The 25,366-nt window shown below is 41.5% G+C and overlaps 1 protein-coding gene across 1 annotated transcript in view; it reads right to left on the bottom strand.

The window, feature by feature from the left end:
• Positions 1-10,139: 10,139 nt before the first annotated feature.
• Positions 10,140-25,366, bottom strand: part of ascc3 (activating signal cointegrator 1 complex subunit 3) — a 125,628-nt gene continuing 110,401 nt past the window's right edge. The window contains exons 38-42 of the mRNA XM_077711892.1: positions 24,372-24,523; positions 22,771-22,921; positions 17,086-17,292; positions 14,130-14,305; positions 10,140-10,554 (exon numbers count right to left, since the gene is read on the bottom strand). Coding sequence (XP_077568018.1) covers positions 10,431-10,554; positions 14,130-14,305; positions 17,086-17,292; positions 22,771-22,921; positions 24,372-24,523 — 810 coding nt within the window. The 3' untranslated portion in view covers positions 10,140-10,430. The remainder of the gene's footprint in view (positions 10,555-14,129; positions 14,306-17,085; positions 17,293-22,770; positions 22,922-24,371; positions 24,524-25,366) is intronic.

Genomic DNA, 25,366 nt, shown 5'->3' with positions numbered 1-25,366 from the left:
AGATCTGATTGTATTTTCCCTTGTCTGGTAGTTTGTTCCAATTCTTTGTAAAATGGTTTAGTCTCAATTGAAACCCTATGGAGACGTCAAACCCAATATAAAAGAGTCCCCTTCCATTTTATGGTATTGCTCGCTGAGCAATAATCTTTCCAATCAATATTGGTGTTTCCCGTATCTTATTAAGTCAGAAAGTTTATCTTACCCGTCCCCTCAATGTTTCACTTCAGACCACCCTTTTACCAAAGTAGCTGCACATAGTGCTTGCCCCTCTTCTTTACACTGCATTAACAGCACCCAATTATCCCCCGTTTGGGAAATCCCAGTTTCAGAAATAAATTTCACAAGTTGATATGTCAATCCAAGCTTTCCAATCTTGACCAATTTCTGCAACAAGGCTTTTCCCAATTTCCGTTTTGGGCTGTTATGTACCACACATTTCCCACCATAGATTGATCCTTTGTATGGCAACCGGGACGTTGCCGAGTCCAAATATATATTTTCAATCTCGAATTCATGTCTGGAAATTTGATTTAGTAGGTAATGTTAATCAAATGTAAACGTGAATGTTGCTCGCTTTACCCTCCTGTAAGAAGGTGTATCCTCAATCGAAACGCCTCCGCCTTTCTCTCCAACTGGAGAAAACAACCCTACTGTGGAGAGGAATAGAATCACAATCATCATTAATCTCATTGCCCCAAAAGCAATAATTGTTTTCAACATGACTTTTTGTCTTTGTTTAGGGAGTTTTCTTTTTAAAACAATTCAATTTAGACAACCTTCCTACTTTGGGAAAGGTGCATCCGTCTCCCCCTTTCAGCTACTTTCGGAGCTGTTGGCGTGGTTAGCAACATGGACCCTCCCACTTTGCGTTGCTCCAATGTTTCTTCTTTATGCTGCGTATCAGCACCCAGTCTCCAGGAATCACCGTCACGTCGTCCGTTTCCTGTTGAGAAGCAAAATCTCCCTCTGATAGCTTAAATTTGGTGGTTTTTTTAAAAAGATTTCCTCAGGTAGTTTGCTAGATTTGCCTCATCATCCAATTGTCATTGTCTAGTGAATAATAGCAATTTGTAAGGTCTACTAAACAGGACTTCATATAAGGCCCGCCAATTGTGTATGGTAGGCGCAATCATTTCACAATGAAATATGAAACCTAGTGCCAATTTCTTCAATTATTTTATTAATAAAATGGGTGCCATTATCACTATAGATAGTTTCTGGAATTCCATATCGTGGAATGCTATCTTACTTAATTCAATAAAATATATAAGTATCTTTTGAAATGCATATGTAGCTATGCATATAGATTTAAACCATAAGCTTTGCAGTGCCGTTGTAGCAAGGCCACCAGCCCCCTTGTCGAGACGTGGGACTTCCCTTGACTCCAAATTCCCAAAATTTTTTCAACCTTGGCATTTTATTGATAGATTATGTCTCGGTGGCCTGCCAATCAAAAAAACACAAAAAGAGAAACCATCATTCACGCTCACCAGTCTAGCATCCATAATTTCATTTTGTGGGAGTAAACTGGAGTACCCGGAGAAAATCCACAAATTTTAGAGGATGCCAGGAATACCCCACATTTCGGAGGGTCTGGATCCACCCCGCATTCATTAGTAGATCCTTTAAAACACACACGCCCACTCTAGCATTTTAACCGTTTTAAAAAAAATACCTTCATGTTTCACATAAAGTTATACCCTTTTTAATGTTACCAGTTTAGCTTTTTGTTCCCAGAATTGGGGTGGCAATAGTTTCACCTCTAAGGTTTTTCTTTTCTTTAATTCACACTCAAATTCTATTCACAGCCGCCATGACCTAATGGCCCCCTATCAGTTTTTTTGGAAAATCCCAATTCCCTCTAATAGCATGCCAATCACCTTTTAACGCGGCCATTCAAATTTGTTTCAACTTCATTTAGGTGATAAGATAATGTCCCCCATTTGTAAGACAAATTCCTTCACGCCAATTTTATGCGACATGAATGCCGTCTACGGCCTTTATCACGTCGCTTTGAGTCCAAATTCTTTGAACCAAAATAACACGGGACTGCTCACTCCCCACATTAGGGTTGGCAACCTCGATCACCGTCGACTTTTGCCCATCCCATTTTATTCATAGACAACCCATCTCCCTAAAGCGTCACTTGTTTCAAAACATGAAAGGCCCCACTAGAATTTGGGCATCCAGCGCCAAATAGAGCCTGTTTACACATTTGTCTCGAATTTGTTTTAGATATGGGGTCCCCAATTCCCAAAATATCCCAGAATTCATGCACCAACACATCCTGTCAAAAACCCAAAGCGACTAACATTCTTTCTAAGCCAGATTTTGGATTTCGGAGAATTGCTCCTGTCCACCCTTATCTAAGCCTGTTATTGCCAATGTATATATGTGTATATATGTGTAAATATGTACATATGCATATATGTACGTGTGTGCGCGTGGGTGCGTGTGCGTGTGTGTGTGTGCGCGTGTGTGTGTGCATACGCATACACACACATATATATATTTTTTAAAATTTGTCATTTATTTTTTTAATTTTTTTTACTTCAGTGCTGTAGCAAGTGGAGGCCAGCGGAGTGGCTTTCGCTTGCGAGTTTCAGCATTGATTTTCACATCTTTCTGAACTTTAAATTTTTTTTTACTTCAATGCTGAGTTCTAGTCGCAAGCCGATGACAGGGCAGTAGCTTCCATTTGCGAGGTTCAGCATAGATTTTCAAATCTGTCTGAACTTTAATATTTTTTTTACTTCAGTGCTGAGTTCTAGTATCAAGCGGAAGACAGGGGCGTGGCTTCAGCTTGCGAGTTTCAGCGTGGATTTTCACTTAAGCCCCCCCCCCCCCCCAAATCTGCTATGTAGTGAAACCCAGAAAATTGAAGCCGCAATTTTCCAGGGATTACTGTAACACATTCATTCTTCCTATTAAAACCATGAACATGGAGTTGAAAAGTCGAAATCAGAAAGCGGCTTATACGCGAGAAATTGAAAAATTCAACAGTTTTAATGCAATTTAAAGGTTGCGGCTTATACGCTGGGAAGGCTTACATGCGAGTAAATACCGAAATGACTTGTCACATTTTCCGATAGACATCCACAAAAACAGGTATAAAGAAAAAAAAAGTCCCCCTTCTGGATTTTCACTTGCAAGAATTATAAATGTTGAGGACCACTTGTGGCAGTTGCCCAATAGCGCTTTGTCGTTTGTATGCTTTAGCCGATTTTTATTAGATTCTGAGGCCCTTATCACAGACATCCCAACTCTAAAGGGAGGGGTGGATTACACAAACGGGATGTCAGATTTTTCATGTTCAAAATTTCATCATTATTGTCCAGTTGTAGCAAACACGTGGCTCTTGAACTGCATGCGGCTCCCGGTCAAAATGAATGCAGCTTTTTCTTCTTACCATATTTTCGATATACAGTGATACCTCATTTCCCATTTAAATGAACTAAAAACAAATTTGTTCCAACCCTCTAAAAATAACATCACAAATAGGATATTGGATTAGAAAAAAATGTTTTATTTGTTCTAATTCACCCTCTATTAACAAAGTAACAACTATTGGTTTAATATTACTAAAATGTGTTTAATAGTACTGAAATTATACAGATTTCAAAGGGGGGGAGAGAGGGAAGGGGGGGGGGGTGTAACTTATTGGACGGCAACCCGCTCGCCACATAACAAAAACAAATTTAAATGAACTTGGATTACGATGCAGACACACTCAAAAATAAGTTTAATCGAACCTAACACTAAACTTAATTCTAACTTTATGTGACATTTTGATTCCTTTCTTCTCCCGGGTAGGCTCTTTTTGCCCCGCCTCCACAATGGCTTTCAGTCAATATCGAGGGTTGTTTGAGTTTGTATTCCCTTCAAAATATTCCTAAAATAATGCACACAAATGTCCTCACAATAAGATAACGCACGACCACTTTTCCAAAAAGTAGTATATACACCATTCGCACTGACTAACGGGAAAAAGAAAAAACACTGAAAAAAATGCAACAGTGCTCACAGACCCCAAAGAGGGTGTTGCGACCAGAGACATTTCACGAGGGAGTTGTGGGAAGACAAAAAAATGCAACAGTGCTCAAAGACCCCAAAGAGGGTGTTCCGACCAGAGACATTTCACGAGGGAGTTGTGGGGAGAAAGTGCTCTTGATGTTCTTATGAGCAGCATCTCGCGTCCACTGTCTGCTCGTATATCAAAATTTGTCTCGTATCTCAAGATAAATATTTGCCCAAAATTTTACTCGTATCTCGAATTGCTCGTGTGTCGGGCCACTCATATGTCGAGGTACCCCTGCACTTTGGCTCTTTGTTTTTATTCTCTCTTAAATCACACAAGCTCATCAGGGCCTGTGAAAAACAAATCATATATACATTTTCTATCCTGCTATTTGACTCTCAATGTTTCAAGTTTCAGCACTGTCTTGTTCTCCATCTCTGGTAAAGTCAAAAGGTACAAGGACTTCATGACGCCTTGGCACCGCCTGGGCCAGGTGTGCTTGGACGGACGGCACAGCTGTGGCGGGCCGTCCGGGCCTTCAAGGCCTTCTCTGCTGGCCTAAAAAGATCTGATTCAATTATTATATTTGGTCCATCGATAATTATTAAATAATTCCAAATTGTCTGTTTTCTTCCTTTCATTGCTTTCCCCCTGGTTGCACTGCTTCTAGATGTGTGTTTTCCTATTGAAGCATTTAACCAATCACATTTCAGCCATTATTTGTTGCCAGGGTCAGAAATCTCCCCCAAGGTCTTCACAATCGGTTCTGCAAGCTCTGCTGCATTAAACAAGCGTCGATAAGACTGAGCCAGCCACGGTGAGCAAAGTCAACCCACTATGGCCGACGGAGGAAAACAAATGGATTTGGTGGGCAGATTTGCTGGCAAAGTCATTTTCAATGCAGACTTTTTGAGAAAAAAAAGATGTACAGTGTTCCCTCGCTACTTCGCGCTTCAGCTACCGCGGACTCAGAGCTTCGCAATTTTTTTCAGGAAAAAATAAATAAAAAATGTAAAGATGTTAAATTAAAATTATAAATTACATCATTTTACAAGATGTGGAAACAAAATATTCAGTTAGAATTAGTAATTGTATCATTTTACAAAATTTTCAAACACAAAGAATGCACGTATGCGCAAAGCATCACGGGGCATCACGGGCATAAACGCAAGCTGATTGGCCAGCTGAATGCTCACTGAATACTCGACTCCCCATTGGCCCATTCACCACGGAAGCCCAAGCTTCTCCCGATGCCCTTTTTCAGTCCACGCTTATCTCGCCTCTATAGTGAGCAGAAGAAAAAGCGAAAGATGTTGACAATTACCAAAAAAGTGAGCTTCTCGGATATGACAGCTGATGAGATTACAAATCTCATCGACTGTCACTCAGACCCACTGACAGAGGAGGACCTACAGGAAATGAAAGGAGTCGGCGAGTGAGGAGGAAGACGAGTCTGCTGCCGACGACGAGGGTGACGAAGCTGACGAAGGTGGCCTTACTTTGCATAATTTGCAGGACCCCTTCAATGCTGCCAAAGACCTCCCAAAAAAGGCCAAAGAAATGGACGATAACATGGTGAGGGCCGTCAAGTTCAGCAATCGCATCGATGACGTCATGGCTGTTTACAGGCGCATCTTCACCGACCAAAAAAAATCAACGTTCACAAATCCCCATAACGATGTTTCTTACGCGCAAAAGAACTGCGGAAGATCCATCCGGACTGCTACGATGTTTTTGAATTTCAGAGTTTTCTGAATAAAAGTTTACATTTATTACATTTGCAGTTTTTTACTGTTTTTTTTACTGTATTTATACTGTATTTGATTTGTTTGTATGCACCAACATAACACCTGCATTCTGATGTGGAAAAAAACACCTGAATGAACAGCATACTTCAGCTACTTTGGGGAAATGCACTTATTCCGGGTGGTCCCGGTCCCCATTAACCGCGATAACCGAGGGAACACTGTACATCATTAAGAAAGGTCGGACACCTAAGCAAGTAAGCCTGTCGCAACAGGGAACGAACACTTTCAGCGCTAAATTGAATAAAAACGTATGCCAGAAATACGACACGACAGGCACGACTTTCAGCATTAGCTTCAATGGCAATAGAAAAGGAGGAGGAAAGAAAGGAGGATGGATATTGTGTACAGTTAAAAGTGATTTTTTTGGTGAGTAAAATATGGCTGTTTCTGAATTTTTTTTCAATTATATGAGGTTATTATTGGTGATTTTTTTGTGTCACAGCTGTAGCTGCAGTAGCCATAAAATAGATTTTGAGGGTTGGATTGATTAGTTGAAGGCGCTACGACAAAATGCACGGACCGCCACTGCGGCACAGTAATATGTGCGTCCAGAGAAGGACATGAGGGAGGGTGATAATCGAGGTAACATTCAAATGGGGACAGGTTGTAAGAGGAATTAGGGTGTGAAGTGTGAGTGTACTGCCAGGGCAGCCGCTCCAGGTAGGGTGGCATGGGTGGTGCAGTGAAGTGCTTATTCCAGCTGCTCGTTGGTGCGTTCACACTGACCATCCCTGGATGATAGCCAGATGAGAGAGGCTCACTGTAATGTCAAGAACTGAAGAGAAGTCGGACAAGACATGAGAGATGAATTGGAAACCCCGGTCACAGACGGAGTCGGCAGGAATTCCATGCCGGGACACGTGCTTCAATTGGCTGTCTCCTGGGCCGAGGGCAGTTTGCGGAGGGCGATAAAGTGCGCGGCCCTGGAAAAATGGCCATCTATGGTTGAGATAGTGGTGTTGCCTCGAGAAGTTGGGAGGACTGTGACGAAATCAAGAGTAACGTGGGACCAAAGGCTACTACAATAGGCAGTGGACGGAGTAGACCGGAATTTGGATTGGTCGAGAACTTGCTGTGGGCACACACAGGCAGGCAGATACGAAGGAGCGCGAAATCACGCTAAATGTTGGCCACCAAAAGTGTTGGCGCAACACCGCCAGTGTGCGAGTAACTCCTGCGTGGCAGGTAAGGCGAGAGGTGTGGGCCCATTCAACCACCCTATAATGAACCGAGATTGTGACATAGAGGTTCTTTTATGTACCTTGTCCGGGGACAGGTTCTGTATCCTGGGCCCACAGGACCTTGGCCTCAAGGTTAGTTCTCAGAGCTGCTACCGAAAAGGAGGATGGTAAGATGGTTGTGGGCTCCTCACAACCGGAGGGTTGGAAAATGCTTGTAAAATCAAACGCGGTAGTCAACGCAGGGACGTTAGTGAGCCATCCTTCTTAACGAAGAAGATCCCTGCCTTGACCAGAGAGGATGAGGGCTGGTGCTAGTGTGTCAGAGATGTGATCCTCCAGTGTCTCTCGCTCAGGTTTGGATATATTGTAGAGACGTCCCCTGGGAAGAGTGGCACCAGATAAGAGATCAATGGCAAAGTCATAGGGGCAATCTGGAGGAAGTGCCATTGCATGGTTCTTGCTGAAGACCTGTACAAGATCATGGTAGCAGGCCAGGGGGGGTCGGTGGGTGCCTTTGGATGGGACCTCGCGGGTACATGGGTTGACTGGAGACACCTGGTGTGGCAGGCAGGACTCTAGGCTCTGACCTTGGGACTTGACCAGTCAATGACTGGGTTGTGTTCCCTCAGCCATGGAAGACCCAGGACTATGCGGGTCTCCAGGCAGTCCAAAACATAAAAACATGCAATCTCCTGGTTGTTCCCAGATAAACAGAGGGGGACTGGCTCCGTCCGGAGGTCTACCTTGCCCAAGGGAGGACTGTTGAGTGTGGTGGTGCTCAAAGATACACCCAATGGGGAAGACTAGATTCCAAATTGGGACACCATGGAGGGGTCGATAAAACTCTCATTCGCTCCGCAAATGACCAGTGCAGTCGTCTCGAGCGACTGGCCCTTCCAGGAGAGACCGGCAGCAGAAAACGATGGAAAGATCCCCAAGTGGGGCTTACCGAAATCTCCCTCTTTCTTGGTGAGACCTCTTTTACTGGTGGAACTGAACACACACGTACGGAATGACCTGTCTCACCACAGTAAAAGGACAAAGCCAAGCGAAGACGACGAGATCGTTCCTCCTCAGAAAGCCTGGAGTGACCCTGTTGCATGGGCTCTGACGTCATCACGGGGGGCAGGGTTACCACAGCTGGAAGAGATGTCAGGAAGGTGCCGCTCTCATGTTGGATCTACGTGCGAGTTTTCTCGCCGCTGTCTTCGGCATTCTCGGAGTCGACCGTCAATTCTTATACCCAAATTCACGGGCGCATCGAGGGAGCCGGGCTCATCTCTACACGCCAACTTGTCCTTTACTTGATTAAGCCCCCAATAAATACTTCTTGGAGGGCAACATCTTTGAACCCACTTTCAGCAGTGAGAGTACGGAACTTCACTGAGTATTCCACCACACTTTGGATGCCCTGGCGAAGATGCAATGGGTGATTGCACACTTTCCATATCTCCACTGTGAAGTCGGCATACGGAGCAAATATCCGAGCATCTCAACCGCTCGGTGCAAGCCTACCACGAAGTTTCACCACAAAGACAGCCGATGAGGTAGGCAATCATGGTTTGTTCCCTGCTGTATGTGGGGCTGTTGTTTTTGACAGATAACGCCCGACATGCACCAAGGTCGCCATTATATGGGGTGGGCAGCGGGATTATGGGTTTGCAGAGTCGCGGCAATGGGGTTACCATGTGAGCTTGTGAGATTGGGGTTGGTTGTGTCCATTTTGCGTGATACGATAGTGTGAACCGTGTCTGCAATGACCATAGCGTCTGCGAAATCTGAGATACCTCGGTCAGAAAAAAAATGGGACACCTGTGTTAATCCATGAGTGGCGCTGGTTGACTTGTAGGGGTTCAGTCTGAGCCTGTGGGTCCATATCTTGGCTCAATTATGCTATTATGACCGTGGGCGGACGGCCCCGAACCAGGCACAAAGACAGCTTTGCTCGTGGCGATTTCTCTTTATTGTAAAATACCCTGACAAAGCGAAGGCAAAACGGAAAAAGCGTAGGCAGGTCGGTGAACGTGGAGTGGGGGTTACAAGTCTGTGGCCCATTTGACACACACTGATCAAAGTGTTTGCTTGTATTGTTGCTTGGGTGCCTAACTGCTCACATGTATGTGTGACTTCTGGATGTGGTGCCGGAGTTTGCTTCCTAAACAGTTGTTCTGCACATGCATACTCTCATTGATAGTCATTGATTAGGAATAGTGTAATGTGATTAAAACAACTGTTGGGTTTATTCTGTATTACTATTATACATATAGTTGTATTAAGTCATTTCTTTGTTAAATCATTCTCTTATTATTCTCAAAGTGTTGCGAGGTCACCAATAACCGCCAAGTCATCTCTAACCTGGACTGCCTGTTCCAGGATGTTTATACAAACAATTCACCTAATCTGGGTTTTCGAGATTCGGTGGTCCCTTTTTCCAACGAGGCCAGGGCCATTTGGCCAATAACAAGAATGTTGCTTCTGTCGTTTACAACATAGTGGCTATACCTCGTGACGCACTTCGGGTTTTTCTTTATGTAATTGTTATATGATTCTTAGGTCAAGGGAATGCATAATTGTTCTAATCCAAATGTTGTTAGGTCTAGTCTCCTGCCTTGTTATTGGTAAAATACTTTGATTGTTATTGTAGTTCCAAATGTTTTTACTCAAACGTGATGAAATGATCAACAACTAAATTGTTTTGATTCATGGCAATAAGAGTCGTACGAAAATGTCTATTCGAGGAGAGGGTCCGAAGTTGTAGGGGAAACCCTGGCTTGTTGAATCTCCCCTCTGAGGTTTTTATCCGTGATCCATTCTATTTAATTAAATGTCAATAATTGAATAAGATGTCTGCCTGCAGTTATAAGTACGAAAGAGGGTAATTATTAATGAACCTAACAACAACTTAGATACTTAGACAATAAAAAATACAAGATAGAAAAAAATGGATAATTAAAAAAAAATTAATACATTTATATTGGTGTTTATATATTTCTACTCTTCTCAAAATCAATTTTTATTTTTGCATGTTGGTTCTGTTTGTGGGTGGGGTGCACGAGACGGTTATCCAGCAATCCCTGTGACCCTAATGAGGATAAAGCCGTTCCTAAGATAAAATGAGATTTATAACCATAGTAAAGAAAGATGAAGAGATCTATTTATTCATCAATTTCTTCTTTTCAAAGATCAGCAATCCAAGTGAAAGGTTAGGACTGGAAAGAATGAATTAAATAATTTACCAAAAATTAAATTCAGTTACTACAAAAACACTAATAAATTCGGCATATGTCCAAAGACAAGATACATGATTATAATTTTTTATCATAATACAGCCACTGTTTCAGGAAATGTGCTGTGTTTGAGAGATGACTTCTGCATGATGTAACTATTGAAGCGGAACGCCAATATCATTAGGCATTCTTCAATCTAGTCTGTGACCTCTGTTTTGACCTGGGCAGTGATGCTGGCTGGTATGACATTGAGGTGAATATCATACTGCTGGTCCAGACCCAAATAGCTGTCACTCATCAAGTACAGTGTGTAGATGTATCTGAAAGCATACAGAACATTTGGAATGGGAGGCATTAACAATAACAATATGAAGGTAACTCATATGGCTGCCATTGACAGTGATAGATAAACAAGAGTTGTTCTAAAAATGAACTTGTTTCATATTGGCCAAGATAGCACATTATTTATAACATCGTACCACTTACAAAGAAGAATCTTACGAAACAGATGAAAAACTTTGACTGTTCTCTTGGCTTTAACGTCAATACATAAATTAACTTATCAGCTGCCATTGATGGAAATGTATGTTGGATTTATTAATCATTTATTAATCATCTTTACCTCTGGCAGAAACATCAGTAAACTATGCTTTTGGGTTGGGTGATGGTATTGGGATCTCGAAGGACAACTGGCTGCCAGAGGCCAGACTCTCTTTACTTATGCTCATTTTTCACTTATCCTAGGTCGAGTCGTAAGGGCAGCAGCTTAAGCAAGCCCAGATTTAGCATTTCCTCCAGATTTTTCGGGAACATCCCAAGGTAATCCCAGGAGATAGTCTCCCAGCTTGTCTTGGGACACCGGGGAGGTGTCCAGCAGGCTTCTTAAACAGATGCCCAAACCAACATATCTGGGTCCTTACAATCCAGATGTGCAGTGACTCTACACTGATCCCAAAAACCACACTGCTCCTCCTGAATCCGAGATTTGACTTCCCAAAGGATCTTCCTTTCTAGTACCCCTGAATAGACAGTGCCACTCTGCCAACTGGTACCCATCGGCTGGCTCTGGAATCCTGCAGGTCAAAAGGGCCTCATAGGACTTCAGCCCGATGGCATTTATTGCCATGCCATTCGAAGGAATCCAAAAAGGGTTGGCTACTCTGCGTTGCCACTTGGTGTGTAAGCACAGCCTGAAGGCAGACAAATGCTACCCTCTCATTTACCCAGCTGGACCCCAATATACAGGCACCGAGCTGGGAAGCAATTAGTATGCTTGCTCATCACCTCTCACCGTCAGCGACCCAAGAGGGACAGAGCAATCAGCAATCGGCCTCGTGGCCTCCTGCCAGTTGGACATGCCCGGAATACCTGGCCAGGGAAGCGTCTAGCGGGCTTCCCAATCAAATGCCTAGGCCAACTCATCTGGCTACTCTCGAGCTGGAGGAGAAGCGGTTCTACTCCAAGCCCCTCCTGAATGACCAAGGTTCTCACCTTATCTCTAATTGAGAGTCCAGACACCCTGCAGGGAAAACTAATTTCAGCCGCTTGTATCCAGAATCTCGTCTTTTCAGTCACAACCGACAGCTTGTGACCATAGATGAGGGTGGGAACATAGATCAACCGGTAAATAGAGAGCTTCATCTTTTGGCTCAGGTCCTTTTTCACCACAACGGACCGATGGAGAGTCTGCATCACTGCAGACAAAGTCAAAAGTATCTATTCTACCCCTATGGTTATTAAGAAACATATTGTGGATTCTTAAAACTTATAAATATATGTATGTTATTGAATGTACAATACAACTTAATGTGTAGAGCGGCAAGGCAACAGAGGGTAAGAGTTTAATTTGTGATGGTGCTGGTGTGTTTATTACCAATAAAGGGAGCAAAATTGAAGCATAGCAGTTGCAACAACATCAAAGCCCTCGACCTAATGAGCCCCTTTGTAGGTTATTTATGTAAGATTAGATTAGGACTGTATTTCATCCCGTATTTGGGAAATTTCTTGGTTGAAGTAGCAAGACACACCAGACATTGTAGACCTAGGTAAGAAACTGGAGCCACACACAGGAAGGTGGGGACCTTTTGCAGACTGAGACTGAGGTTACCATAAAGTCCCTCAGTAGTCTGGAGGTTTTAAAGATCATCTTCCTTGCCTAGATCCTCCTTAACTGTCCTATCACCTAATCAGCAGCAGGGGAAAGGCCGGAGGGGGCTTCAAAGCACACAAGCTCCTCCATCTGACTGGGGAGAGATCTCACGCTCCCATAACAATGATGGAATGCTAGGTCTGGAGCGTTGCTTCTTCCCCCGGCACTATCATCCACTGCTTACAGCTGATCCTGCATGCATAATAGTGGAGGCACGGCTGAATGGCTCCAAAGAGGGTCGGGCCGAGTCGCAAAGGCCGCAGGACAACAAAGCAAAAAGCACAAAGTACAAAGCAAAGTATATGGGAAATCATTAAGAAATACCAGAATGCAATAAAATAAGACAGAAATGCCACAAAAACACAAAACGATCAAGAGCGGATGGAGCTACCGCTACCGGCTGCCGCTTGAGCGGTGCCATCTTGGATGCAGTAGCGAAAACGGATAAAGACTTAAGAAAAAGATGCTGTAGAGTTGTATAAAACTGGAACCACACACAGGATGTCTACCACAAGATGGGGAATTTCTGCAGACTGTGACCAAGGTTGAACATATGCAGAGTCACTCTTCCAAGCTTATCTGCAGAAGGAGCTGAACAATCAAAAGTAACAGAGTACAACCCATCAACTCCATTTCCCCCCTGGTAAGCGCCAACAGCTCTTCCATCTTATTAGGGAAGGATCTAACTTTCCCCATTATAATAGATGGAATGGTTGGTCAGAAGCGTCGCTTCTTCTCCCGGCTGGCACCTTTGACCCGCTCCGCATTTCCAGCGGCATTGAGGTGTTGCTCCTTCTGCTGCATATTGTTCCTTGCTAATCCCATGTGTATGACAGCGTGGGCACGGCTGAATGGTTCCAAAAAAGAAGTAGCAGAAAGACGCCAGGCTAACAGAGCAAAGAAAGTATAAATTCTAAAGTTAAGTAAAATGGAATGTATTAAGAAATATTAAAATGTAATATAAAAAAGATAGTAAGGCTGTAAAACTCGAAGAGTGGACAGAGCTACTTTCCCTCCAGGCTGTCGCCTGATGGCGCCATCTTGGAGGGAAAAAAAAGGTAGAGCAGGCAGAAGCTACAAAGAGATGTGCAGCTGTATTTGTGTCGAAATATCCTAATTTTAAATTGATTGCTCGATATTGGCTGGTCGGATTAAATAAAGGGCCAATACCGATATACATCAAATTGCCAAATATCGGCCCGTCTAAATATTGGTCGATCACTGATAAAAGGGTTTGTTGTCTTCAGGCATTTCATCCCCACATCTTATCATGTGATCTCCAACATTTTGCACATGTAAATCTAGACTGCTGACCTGCAGTCAGAGGAAGGCGGACTAGAGGAGAGACGTATGCAGCGGGCAGTGTGACTCCTGAGTGGGCGGACCGAAGCGACCATGGAGAGAGGTAAAGGTACCATATGTGTGTGATTTTTTTTATATATATTTACTGACATCTGAAGATTTGGGTGTTGCAGATCAAAAAGGAAAGCACAAGTTTATTGACATTTCTCTTGAATATATTCAGTTGGCAGATTTTTAGTCCAGTGAATGGATATGCATAATCACAAATAATGGTGCCAAAATATACTTTGATGCATAAAAGTATCGTTAACATACTGAAAATAGTAAATTATGGTAATATAATAATTCCTCCCAATGCAGGTATTCAAGATCACGGCACCACTAGATTACAAATTGATGGAGTTAATGAAGGCCTTAAATAATTTTATGATTAGATAAACTTACTTTCCAGTCTTCTCAGGTGAGTAGAAGGCCACAGACACTGTAGTGTGGTTCCGTACATATCCAATTCGTTTCACTGCCAGCAGCGCCTTGTGCTCCACTTCACCAATGACAAGGAACCAACCTTCATCTTTTGCTTTGGGGAATCTTGGCGCTTGAGCCTTACTGTCTTGCTTCCTCTGAAGACACAAAGCCAATTAAGAAAAATGTATAAATATTAATTATTCGGTAAAAGGAACATGATCAAAGTACAGTGATAGGTTGTTGACAGTTTCAGCACAAATTATTGCGTGGGAAATAAAAGCAAAATGCAGTGTGGAAAAGTGGCAAATTCTTCTGTGGTTAGACGAATCATGATTGAAAGTTCTGTAAAGATAATGGGATGCCATGTCTTAAACCCTAACCCTTAAAGAAGACATGGGCATCCAAGTTCAGTTCAGGCATCTCCACATATAATGGTATGGGGTTTGCAGTGTAGTATATGGAGTGAGTGTATGGCATTACAGAAGCTGCAACAGGGCAAAGACAGGCAGGGAACACAACATGAGAGAGGAAAAAATACTCCGGTCCAAAGCACAATTGCATTTATATTTCATTATCATTATAACTTCTCATTTCATCTCCAATTTTTCCGCTTAGCCAAAGTCATCGGGGCAGCTGCTTCAGCAGAGAAGCTCAGACTTCCCTGTCCCAGCCACTTCATCCAGCTCTTCCGGGAGTATCCCAAGGCGTTTCCAGGCTAGCCGTGAGACATAGTTTCCCCAGCGTGTCCGAGTTCGGCACCGTGGCCTCCTCCTGGTGGGACATGCCCGGGAACACCTCCTCAGGCCGGCGTCCAGGAGGCATCCTGATCAGATCAGATGCCTCGATCAGGAGGAGCAGCGGGTCTACTCTGAACCCCTCCCCAGGGCAGGTCCAGGAGGCATCCTGATCAGATCAGATGCCTCGATCAGGAGGAGCAGGGGCTCTACTCCGAACCCCTTCCGGATGACCGAGCTTCTCACTTTATCACTAGGGGAGAGTCCGGACATCCTGCAGAGGAAATTTATTTCAGCCGCTTGTACCGGGATCACGTTCTTTTGGTCAAGGCCCACAGCTCGTGACCATAGATGAGGGTGGGGACGTGGATCGCCCGGCAAATAGAGAGCTTCATCTTTTGGCTCAGCTCTTTTTTCACCACAAGGGACTGATGGAGAGTCTGCATCAATGCAGACAAAGTCAAAAGTATCTATTCTACCCCTATAGTTTTTAAGAAACCTATTGTGGATTCTTACAACTTAAATATAAGACATAACTTGAAACACTGTCTCTTTAGCTGGCCAGGGAACAGGGAGTATGCTACATTGGGGATCGGATAGGTTCTGGAGCCACATGCGGCTCTTTAGTGCTGCCCTAGTGGCTCCGTGGAGCTTTTTCCAAAATGTTTAAAAATTGGGGAGAGAAACATAAATTCTGTTTTAATATAGTTTCTGTAGGACAAATATGATACAAACTTTCTTAACATTTTCCAACGATGAAAGAATGTCAAATAAATATTACCGTATTTTCACACCTATAAAACACACTAACAGGGCGCAGTCTCTTTTGCGGGTATATTTTCTGTTTTTGTCAACACCTTAGACACTTTGACCGATAAGGCGCTAGCATGACGCTAGGCTAGCATATGTTATGCCAGCCGCTAGAGTATGTTATGCTAGCTGCTAGTGTATTTTAGGCTAGGCACTACGGTGCTTTTTTAAAAGACAGCACAAGCAAAACAAAGTTTGACAACGCTTTATTGAGGTAAAAGGTACACTCCGATATAAAGAGTTCAGCGTTTAACATGCTAAGCTCCACTGTCATTCAGAGTTTTGTATTCCGGGAACTTCATTCCATCTTTGGCAAAAGCTCGAACAGTGTTGGCCCAGTCATCCACAATCCATTGTAACTCGCGACATGCATCACTTTCAAGCCTTTGATTCTCCTCGCTGTTATATCGGCATAAACAATTAGTTCCAAAACGTCACGTAACTCGTGGACACTGACTGCTCGAACTACAATGTTGGCCACCCGTTAGCATTCCATTAGCAATCTGTTGGCAATTTGTTAGCAAACCTATTTAAATTGTGTTCAATCGATGGCTCCAGTCCATTTTCCAAGCGTTCACACCCGCATTGTGTTTTCATTCACATCATGCATTTCCTCTGCATAGCTCTAATATGATTTTTTTTGGGTATTAAGAGTGTTTTGAAGGGTTAAAAGTGCTGTAAGCACACAGAGGTCAAATGCCTTGCCACTCCCCTGGGATGTTTTGAATTGTAATTGGATACCGTAATACTGTGGGGAGGCTATTTTTAGGGTGAATGTCCGCTGGGCTGATCTTAATAAGTAGCGTGCCGGCAAGAAATAAAACCAGTCACTTAAGCGCTCAGGGTCATACATAATTGAATTTAGTGCATAGACAAGATGCACCGACCGATTGGGTGCATCGACCATTTTAGACTTTTAAATGGACCCCATAGATGTGAAAATATGGTAATTATTTTTTCTTCTTTGTTTTTTAAATTAATTATTGTTGGCACTGTTTTCTGAATTAATTGTTTTTAAATTATTTTTTTCTTCGTTTTTAAATTAAGTTTGGGGTTGTTTTTCTAATGATTTTTTTCATCTTTGTTTTTCAAATCAATTAATTTTGGGGGTTGTTTTTTGAATTATTTTTTTCTTCATTTGTCAAATTAATTAATAGCTGTGTAACTGCTCTGACTGTTGATGACATGTTAGTCAAGGCCTTGTGAGGCTTTCTTCTCTAGTATTGATGCACCCATTATTAATTTTACTGAAAAAATTGAGGCTTGTTTACTTCCTGTTGAACAATCAACACAGCATTGTTTCTTACTCCATTCTCTGCATGTGGACAGCTGTATCGGTGAGATCAATAATCTATGGTTCCGGGGTGATGTGTAAAATATGTGTTACTGACCCTCAGATGGCCTTGGTTGATTCGTGTCAGGGACACTTGCAAAACATACTCCTGATCAGCATGGACATCCAACCAGCTGTTGGCGTCCCTCAGGTTTGCTCCTGCAGAAGCCAAGACATGCTCTGTTTGTTGTTGGTTATCCTCCCACCAGCCCTTGACACTCAACACAACCTCCATCACTGGAAGATGACTGAGGAAGGCCCACATCTGACCAAAGAAAAATTGATAGAATTATAAAAGCATGTGTTTTGGCCAGGAGATGGATATTGCACAAATAGTTCAGGAGTAATTCAACTTTTATCAAAAGATTAAAAATTCATTGTTAATTTTGCTTTTCCTTTCTTGCTAAAAAAATACTTTTGGTTGAAATGAAACACATTAGATGATTAGATAATAATTACTGTAATATCTCCAGTATATACAGTATTTCCATAACAGTTTCAGCAGTTGTACAGCAATGATCTGGTATACATATGTGACAGGGTAAAGTGAGTTAAGTTATAAATGATTGCATGTTTGAGGTAAAACTAGTTTTGGGATGGATGTTCATCAGTCTTCGATTATTGATGCCTCCAGCCAAATAGCAAGGGTATGGATCGGTATTCGTTTTTTTTATGTCTGGGCTCATGTAGCTGAAACGTGGGGGGGATATTCAGGCATTTCAGTAAAAGTTGGCTTGAAGATAACAACAACTGACCTGTCTGATTATTTCCCCCTGTGTTTTGAAGGTATGTTGTTTTGTTGTGGAGACCGATTGAGTGTGGGGTTTGCAGGAGACAATAGTTAGCATGTGAGAAAGAACATAATGTTTAGTAAGGTTTGTTTACTTTTTATGTGTGGGCGTGAATGTGCGAGTCTCGGCTGGAGGACATGTATAGCCTTTAGCAAGCTACCTTTGGCCGCCATTATAGCGTTAGCATGAGTGAGCAGTATATGACGGTCGTACCAAAGGAAGCTATACTATTGAGATTTCACGAGCCTCGAGTAGAGCACAGGTAATAGCATTAGCAACGTACCCTCTGCCGCCATTAGCGTTAGCATTGTAATGTGTATGTGTGTATGACGGTAGTAGCAAATGGAGCTAAGCTATGCTTTGAGATTCCTTTGTTTGCCCTGCTAACTAGCTAAGGACTTTGCTAAGTTGGAAAACAAGGTAACACAAGTTACAATAGTAACAAGTTATGACCGTTTATACAACAAGTACATTGTTTTGGGTTATAACGGGTTGTTAATATATTTATATGTATATATACATATAAGGGTGTCATTGTATATTATGTTTTTGTGTGAATTGATTATATTTTTTCGGTAAAAGTTGGCTTGAAGATAACAACAACTGACCTGTCTGATTATTTCCCCCTGTGGTTTAAAGGTAGTGAAATTGCTAATTCAGGGGTACAACACATACTTTTATGTCTAAAAACATTGTGCCCTGTGATTGTACTGTGATAGATTCCAGTGTGACAGGGTTATTGCAAGTTTCACACATCCACCACCTTGCAGCAGTACGGTGAAGCTTCAGGAACGTGAAGTGAGACAGGCACCGCGGATTGTGAACACCAGGAAGGTTGCTGGCTCCGACAGAGTATCTGGGAAGGTGCTTAAAGCCTGTGCTGACACGCTGAATGGGATTTTCACAAAGATTTTCAATTGTTCCCTGCAACAATCAATCATCCTGCCTGAAATCTGCCAACATTATGCCTGTCCCTAAAAAGCCAAACATTGACAGCTTGGATGATTATACGCCTGCTGCACTTACACCTGTGATCATGAAATGCTTTGAAAAGTTGGTGGCCTGCCAAATCAGGGACACAATCCCTCGCTCAGTTGACCCTCACCAGTTTGCTAACAGATCAAACAGGTCCACTGAGGACGCCATTGCCGTAGCTCTACACACAGCACCAAGCCAGCTGGAGAACCATGGCAACTATGTGAGGATGCTTTTCATTGACTATAGCTTAGCCATCAACACTGTAATACCGGACATTCTGGCTGACAACTTCTCCAACCTTGGACTATCCTCTTCCATTAAGAGCTCCTTAACCAACCGTCCAGAAACTGTTAGACTTGGTCCCCACCTGTCTTCCTCCATGACACTCAGCACTGGTTCCGCTCAAGGCTGTGTACTGAGTCCTCTTCTATAGTCGCTGTACACATACGACTGTACACCGACCCACCAGTCTAACGCCATCATCAAATTTGCAGATGACACCACTAAGGTCGGACTCATCTCAGGGGGGATGAGTCTTCCTACAGAGATGACAACAAACTGTCTTCGTGGTGAACAATCTCACATTAAACACCACGGAAACTAAAGAAATAATCCTAGACTTTTGCACATTCCGGCTGATAACTTCTTCCACCTTGGACTATCCTCTTGCATCTGCTGCTTGATTAAGAACTTCTCAACCAACCGTCTACAAACTGTTGGACTTGGTCCCCACCTTTCTTCCTCCATTACACTGAGCACTGGCTCCGCTCAAGGCTGTGTAATGAGTCCTCTTCTATACTCCCTGTACACTGTGGTCGGACTCATCTCAGGGGGAGATGAGTCTGCCTACAGAGATGAGGTCAACAAACTGTCTTCGCTGTGTTTAGTGAACAATCTCACATTAAACTCCACAAAAACTAAATAAATAATCCTGGACTTTTTCAAATGCAGCACAGATCTGGCCCCACACCTCATAAATGGAGTATGCGTAGACCGGGTCCAGTCGACATCAAACAACATTAATTAATCAGCATTACACAGGTAATGGTAGAAAAGTTGCCTTTTAGTTAAGTCTCTTGAGTTTGTGTAGCAGGACGGCAATAATTCGGTCTATTTCCTATGTAATGCTGATTAATGAATGTTGTTTAATGTCGGCTTTTCTCCAATGAACATAGTTTCCTATTCAAACACCAATAAATGAACAAACCAATGGTGATAAACACATGGACTTCATGTTGTAGTAGCACCTCTGGTCAGTTTGTTGTGCAGTCCATTGAAGAATATGCCAGTATTGAATAGACAACATTTCACAGAAAAGCTTAGACAAGTCAGTGTGTGAAGTTAACTAATATTCTGCCATTCACAGCAATAGGCGTTCAATCCATTTTCATTGACGATTGGCAGTTAAAGATCCCATTCATTCACTGTGCTTGTCAACAGTACATTTCAACCAGACGTTCCACTTTAAATGAATTGGTCGTCTGGCAACTGCATTTGAACTGCACTTGAGCAAGTCCGGCGACGAAGTGTCCGTTCCACCAAATGTCCGGCGGCGAATCCGGCGACGAATTGTCCTTCGCTCTCCTGGTCTACCAACACCACGGCAGGATACTCAGGAGGACCAGCTTGGACACTAAGCTTCTGGTAACCTTCTATAGAGCAACTGTCAAGAGCATCCTGGCAAACAGAAAAGCCATGCAGAGAGTGATCAACACTGCCCAGAAGATCATCGGCTGCTCTCTGCCCTCACTGGATGACATTGCCAGCCCTCGCTACCTCAGCAGAGCCGGGCGGGAACATTGTTAGGGACCCATACCACCCTGGTCACAACCTGTTCCAGCTATTGCCCTTCGGCAGACGCTACAGGTCTTACAAAGCACGGACAAATTATTTTAGGGACACATTTTTCCCACAGTCATCACGACTCTAAACTTGCGTTAGCATGACACACAATCCCTTGTGTGCAATAACTTCGGGTGCAATAACAATGTGCATAACTCAGTTTTTCTGCTTAATTTTTTTAGGGTTGTTTGTTCTAATCTTTTTTTTTTTAACTTTAGCTTAATTTTTTCCCGCCGGCGGCCAGGCTCAAGAAAAAAAATATAAAAAAAAAAACAACCAAGCAGAATTCATTAAAATACTTGGTAATTGTGGCCTGGAGGACACTTGAATGCGTGCTTGAGTCCAGCTTCTCAGTTGCACGCTGTGTGGGCACAGTATTTTCAACAGTCCCCTGGTCGTCTGTTGAGTCTCAACATAACCAGCCTGAATGTATTTAAATTACTGCATCATCTTGTAACCATGGACAAAGCTAAATCCGTTCAACTATTCTTGGACAAACATTTCAGCATCTAGGAGATATGAATTGCCTTTTCTCCTCAGAATACGCATAAGCGGGAGTTGCCTGTGTAAGGTCGACAAACTACAATAACAATCCCTTTACTGTGACTTAATGACTGTGCTATCTCCCACTGTCTGAGCCCCATATCTAAATAAAACTTGAATGTCCTGAATAAACTGCATGGCAACAAGCGTGTACGTGAGCAAGTGTCCTCCTGTCTTGAATTTTGCGGAACACAGTTCCCGCAAAACTCCGATCTCGGCCAGGCTTGTTTTTAAAATTAATAACTTATTGATTTATATTAACTAATTAATATGATTAATTAGTTGCAGGAATTAACATATAAAATAAACAGCTAAAATCAAATTTTGAAATATTGTATTATACTGCATTTGCAATCAACAAGCATTACCGGATTTTCTTGCATTTTAGCCCCCTAAAATTGTTGAATTTTGCAATTTCCTGCATATAAGGTGCCCCGAATTCATAATTTTCATATTCATGGTTTTAAGTACAAATGTGTTACTTTGAAGGGAAAATTTTATGAAAATTCATTGCCCATGATACTTCTGTGATTCTGTATGAATCAAAAGGATCATCTGCTGGATTGCACATTCTGAAATGGTGTTGCCTGCACGTAGACAAATTTTAAAAAGTCACATGAGCAGTACAACCAGAAAGTGTGTCCATATTGGTGTACTTTGTCATCCCCTAGGTAAGATGGCGTTACCCTGAGCGAGCAATGGCAGGCGCAAGTGACTTTTTCATGTTTTATGCAAGATAAGTTTTTTTTCTTCTTAAATTTCATTCATAGCCGTCAAAATAAATTTAGTTTAGCGTTTTATCTGTTGATATTTTCTCTATTTTGAAATAAATGACCCTATCGGCCACAGTATCTTGCGTTATGGCGTTTCGTCTGTCAGCTTGTAGTTTTATGCATGTCAAGTCTAGTTTGTGCGCATATAAGCCATACCCTTGATTCACTCATCATTTTGTTAAGTAACAAATATGGCGTATATGCGAGAAAATATGGTATTTAATAATTTTCACAAGTCTTAAAATAAGTCTAGCACTAGGTATATTATTACTTTTTGGTACATTGACCAAGTAAATACTTAGAGGATAGAATCTAACGTCATAAATAATAATATTAGTAATTGTAAGTAGTTTCAATTTAATCTCATAAGATTTGAAAGACTGGACAAATGATAGGTTTCAATTTGATCTCAAAAGATTTGAAAGAAAGACTGGAAAAACTATAAATACTAGTAAATTTAAGAGTTTAACAATCTTGATTATAAAACATTGTGTTTTTAATGAATAGATAAGCGGTGATAGAAAAAATGCTAATCAAAATACAAGATTAATATTAGTTTTTTTTTATCATTTAGCTAAATCTAAATGTGAGCATTTTCACAAGAATTTACAACATTCCTGCAGTAAAATATTTTGATATATTTTATTCATAGATTGAAGGGTAGAGTTCCACCGGATATCTTTTTTGTTTCCTTTCAATTTTCCTTCTTTCAAGTTGATAAGTAATTTCCTTTTGTACAGCCTTCACACTACAATGGTAGTGATTCTGCAGTTCATGGACTACGATATGGACTACTTTTACAGAAAATAAACGTACCTGAGTAATAGAATTTGAAGGGAATTTATGGCCAACGATTGTTGAAAAAATGCTTTCTTTTCCACTGCAGGTTGCTACCAATTCTGGAAGCCCTTCTATAGGTCCATTGTGGTATCCTGTGTTTCCTTTGCCCTTATGGTTAGACCATTTCCTAAATGTCAGAATGTCAAATAATACAAAGTTAACCAACACACATTCCAACGTTAACCATTTTCAGCCTGATGCAATACATTTCAAATTTGCCTTTTGTAATTGAAACCCCAATTCCAGGGAAGTTGGCAAACAATAACAAATGTTCAGTCATAACTTATACTTACGAATGCCTGTAAGTACAACATTTTCAGGTTCCGAAAGTGTTTCATATGCAAATGAGTGCCTCGAGATACAAAAAAGATCTAAGTTATGAAACCGCCCAAAAAGTAAATGCATTTCCTTATCCGTTATTTTATTTTAAAAATATTGTCATGGATGTATTGATTGTCACTTTAGAACCTCGCTACACTCTTATTGGCTATCTCACAACAACCACTAGCCATGTTTCAAGATTTTCTCTTATGCACTTTTGACCGTGGTTTGTCGTCACAGAGATCTGACGGTGTTATTATTATTATTTTTTTAGTTTTTCCAAGTGTTGATAAAGCAGCTGTTTGTATCATAATTCCTTCCAAGAAATATTACCAGTGCGAATGAAAAGAAGTGGTCAGCGTGGAGAACAATGATGAGTAGGACGAGAGGCATAAAAACAAACTCTCAGGAGATAATGGAAAACACTGCAATATGGGGGAATAAAACGAGAAGGCATATGAGGACGAAGCAGCGAGCATTGCAACAGCAAAAATCAAATAAATGCTGGTGAAATTTCACAAACTTTCTGTCTTCTTCGAAAAAAAAAAAACATCTACAAAGTGTTCACGGGTCATGCAATCGCCATCTTTGATGACGTAGCGACAAATAAAATGGGTGAAAAATCCAATTCCAAATAAATTATAAAACATCAATGTTTTTGTTATTGTTGTTTGAATTCTTAACGTTACATGTATAAGATGTGTGTTCATCTGTTCGTGTCGTTGTCATGTCTTGTTAGGGTTTTAGGTGGCTGTGTGTGTTGCTTTTCGTCCCTTGTGTCTCGGAGACAAGAAGTGAAAAGTAATCACACACATACCAACCCAAAACAAGACGTGACAGTGGTTCTGTGCTAGCTCTCTGTTTCATACCGTTAGTTTCCTCTTGTTCTCCTGCGTTTCAACATGGATAGATTTTGTATGCTAGGTATTCATTTTAAGACATTAATAAATAATTTTCTTATAATTCTGTCTCACATTGTGTGCTTCTTGACATCTTCCCTACAATATTGGGATACTTTGACCAATTTTAAAGGGTTTAGTTTGTAGTTTTGTGAGGACCGTGGAACGAATAAGAGAATTTACAACATTTTCAAGTTACGAAAAAAGTTCTAGAACCAATAATTCCGTAAGTAGAGGTACAACTGTATTTGAAAATAAACACTGAAAGAAGACAAGGTTTAAGAAAAATGTTAAAACTGTAAATCTATGAGGCACAGGAAGTTTTGCTTGGAACAACAACAAATAATTAATGCTTACGTGAACAGGTAGAGATCCTGTCTCTCAATATTTGGTAGTGTAAGAAGTGAAGAATCATGCAGCCAGCAGCCTTGGACAATCATCTGCATTAGGTTGCAAATACTTAAAGTTGTGACAAGCCAGCCTTCATTGGCAGCTACATCAAGCAATGCCTATGTAGATAAAACAGAAACTTGTGGGTGGAAAGTTTCAGTGAATGTTAACGTTCAATTTCCTTTGTGGTACCAAGATACTGTTGAAATTTGTTGAAACAAATAGACTAGAATCAATGCAACAATGGTCTTCAAGTACACTATGGTGCAAAGAAGGGCTGGTACCTCTATGGTGGTACATTTGATGCAAAGATAAGTTGTAAATTATAAATTCTAGAACTACTGTTTAGCTTTAACAAGGACAGGATGTGATTAATTTTACCAACCACCATGTCTCATTTAACATTAAATAATTAGGCCATAAGTGAGGACAATAGAGAAAACAAAATCAAAATACAGTGGAGTCTCCGTTTTCGAATGTACCAGACTTAAAGAAATTGGAGTTCGAATTAAAGTGTGAAAAGGTTTTGGCTAATGATTTCTAACGAAAATCCAGAACTGGAACTCCCCCGACAAAAGCCGTAAAAAACATAATGCAAGCAGGTCGACCAGCTGAAACATGACCACAGTGGTACCTTGAGATACGACCGTAATGTGTTCTGGGATGGGGCTCAAATGTCGATTTACTCGTATCTCAAATCACCATTTCCCATAGAAACAAACTACATACAAATTAATTAGTTCCTACCCCCTGAAAAAACACAAAAACAGGATATTACAATGGAAAAACATATTTTATTGATTTTATTTCACTATCTACTAACAGAGTAAAAGATAACTAGTGGTTATGATGTTTAATAATAAAATAAAAATAACCGGAGAGTTAGTGGATGGGGGGGAAAGAGAGAGAGAGTAAATTAAACAGACTTAGATTCCTACAGACACAATCTTAAAAAGTTCTAA

This window comes from Stigmatopora nigra, unplaced genomic scaffold (genome assembly GCF_051989575.1).
Source record: "Stigmatopora nigra isolate UIUO_SnigA unplaced genomic scaffold, RoL_Snig_1.1 HiC_scaffold_55, whole genome shotgun sequence".
Lineage (NCBI taxonomy): Eukaryota > Metazoa > Chordata > Actinopteri > Syngnathiformes > Syngnathidae > Stigmatopora > Stigmatopora nigra.
Note: the sequence above shows the minus strand (reverse complement) of the source record. Positions and strands in the feature narration are given on the sequence as shown.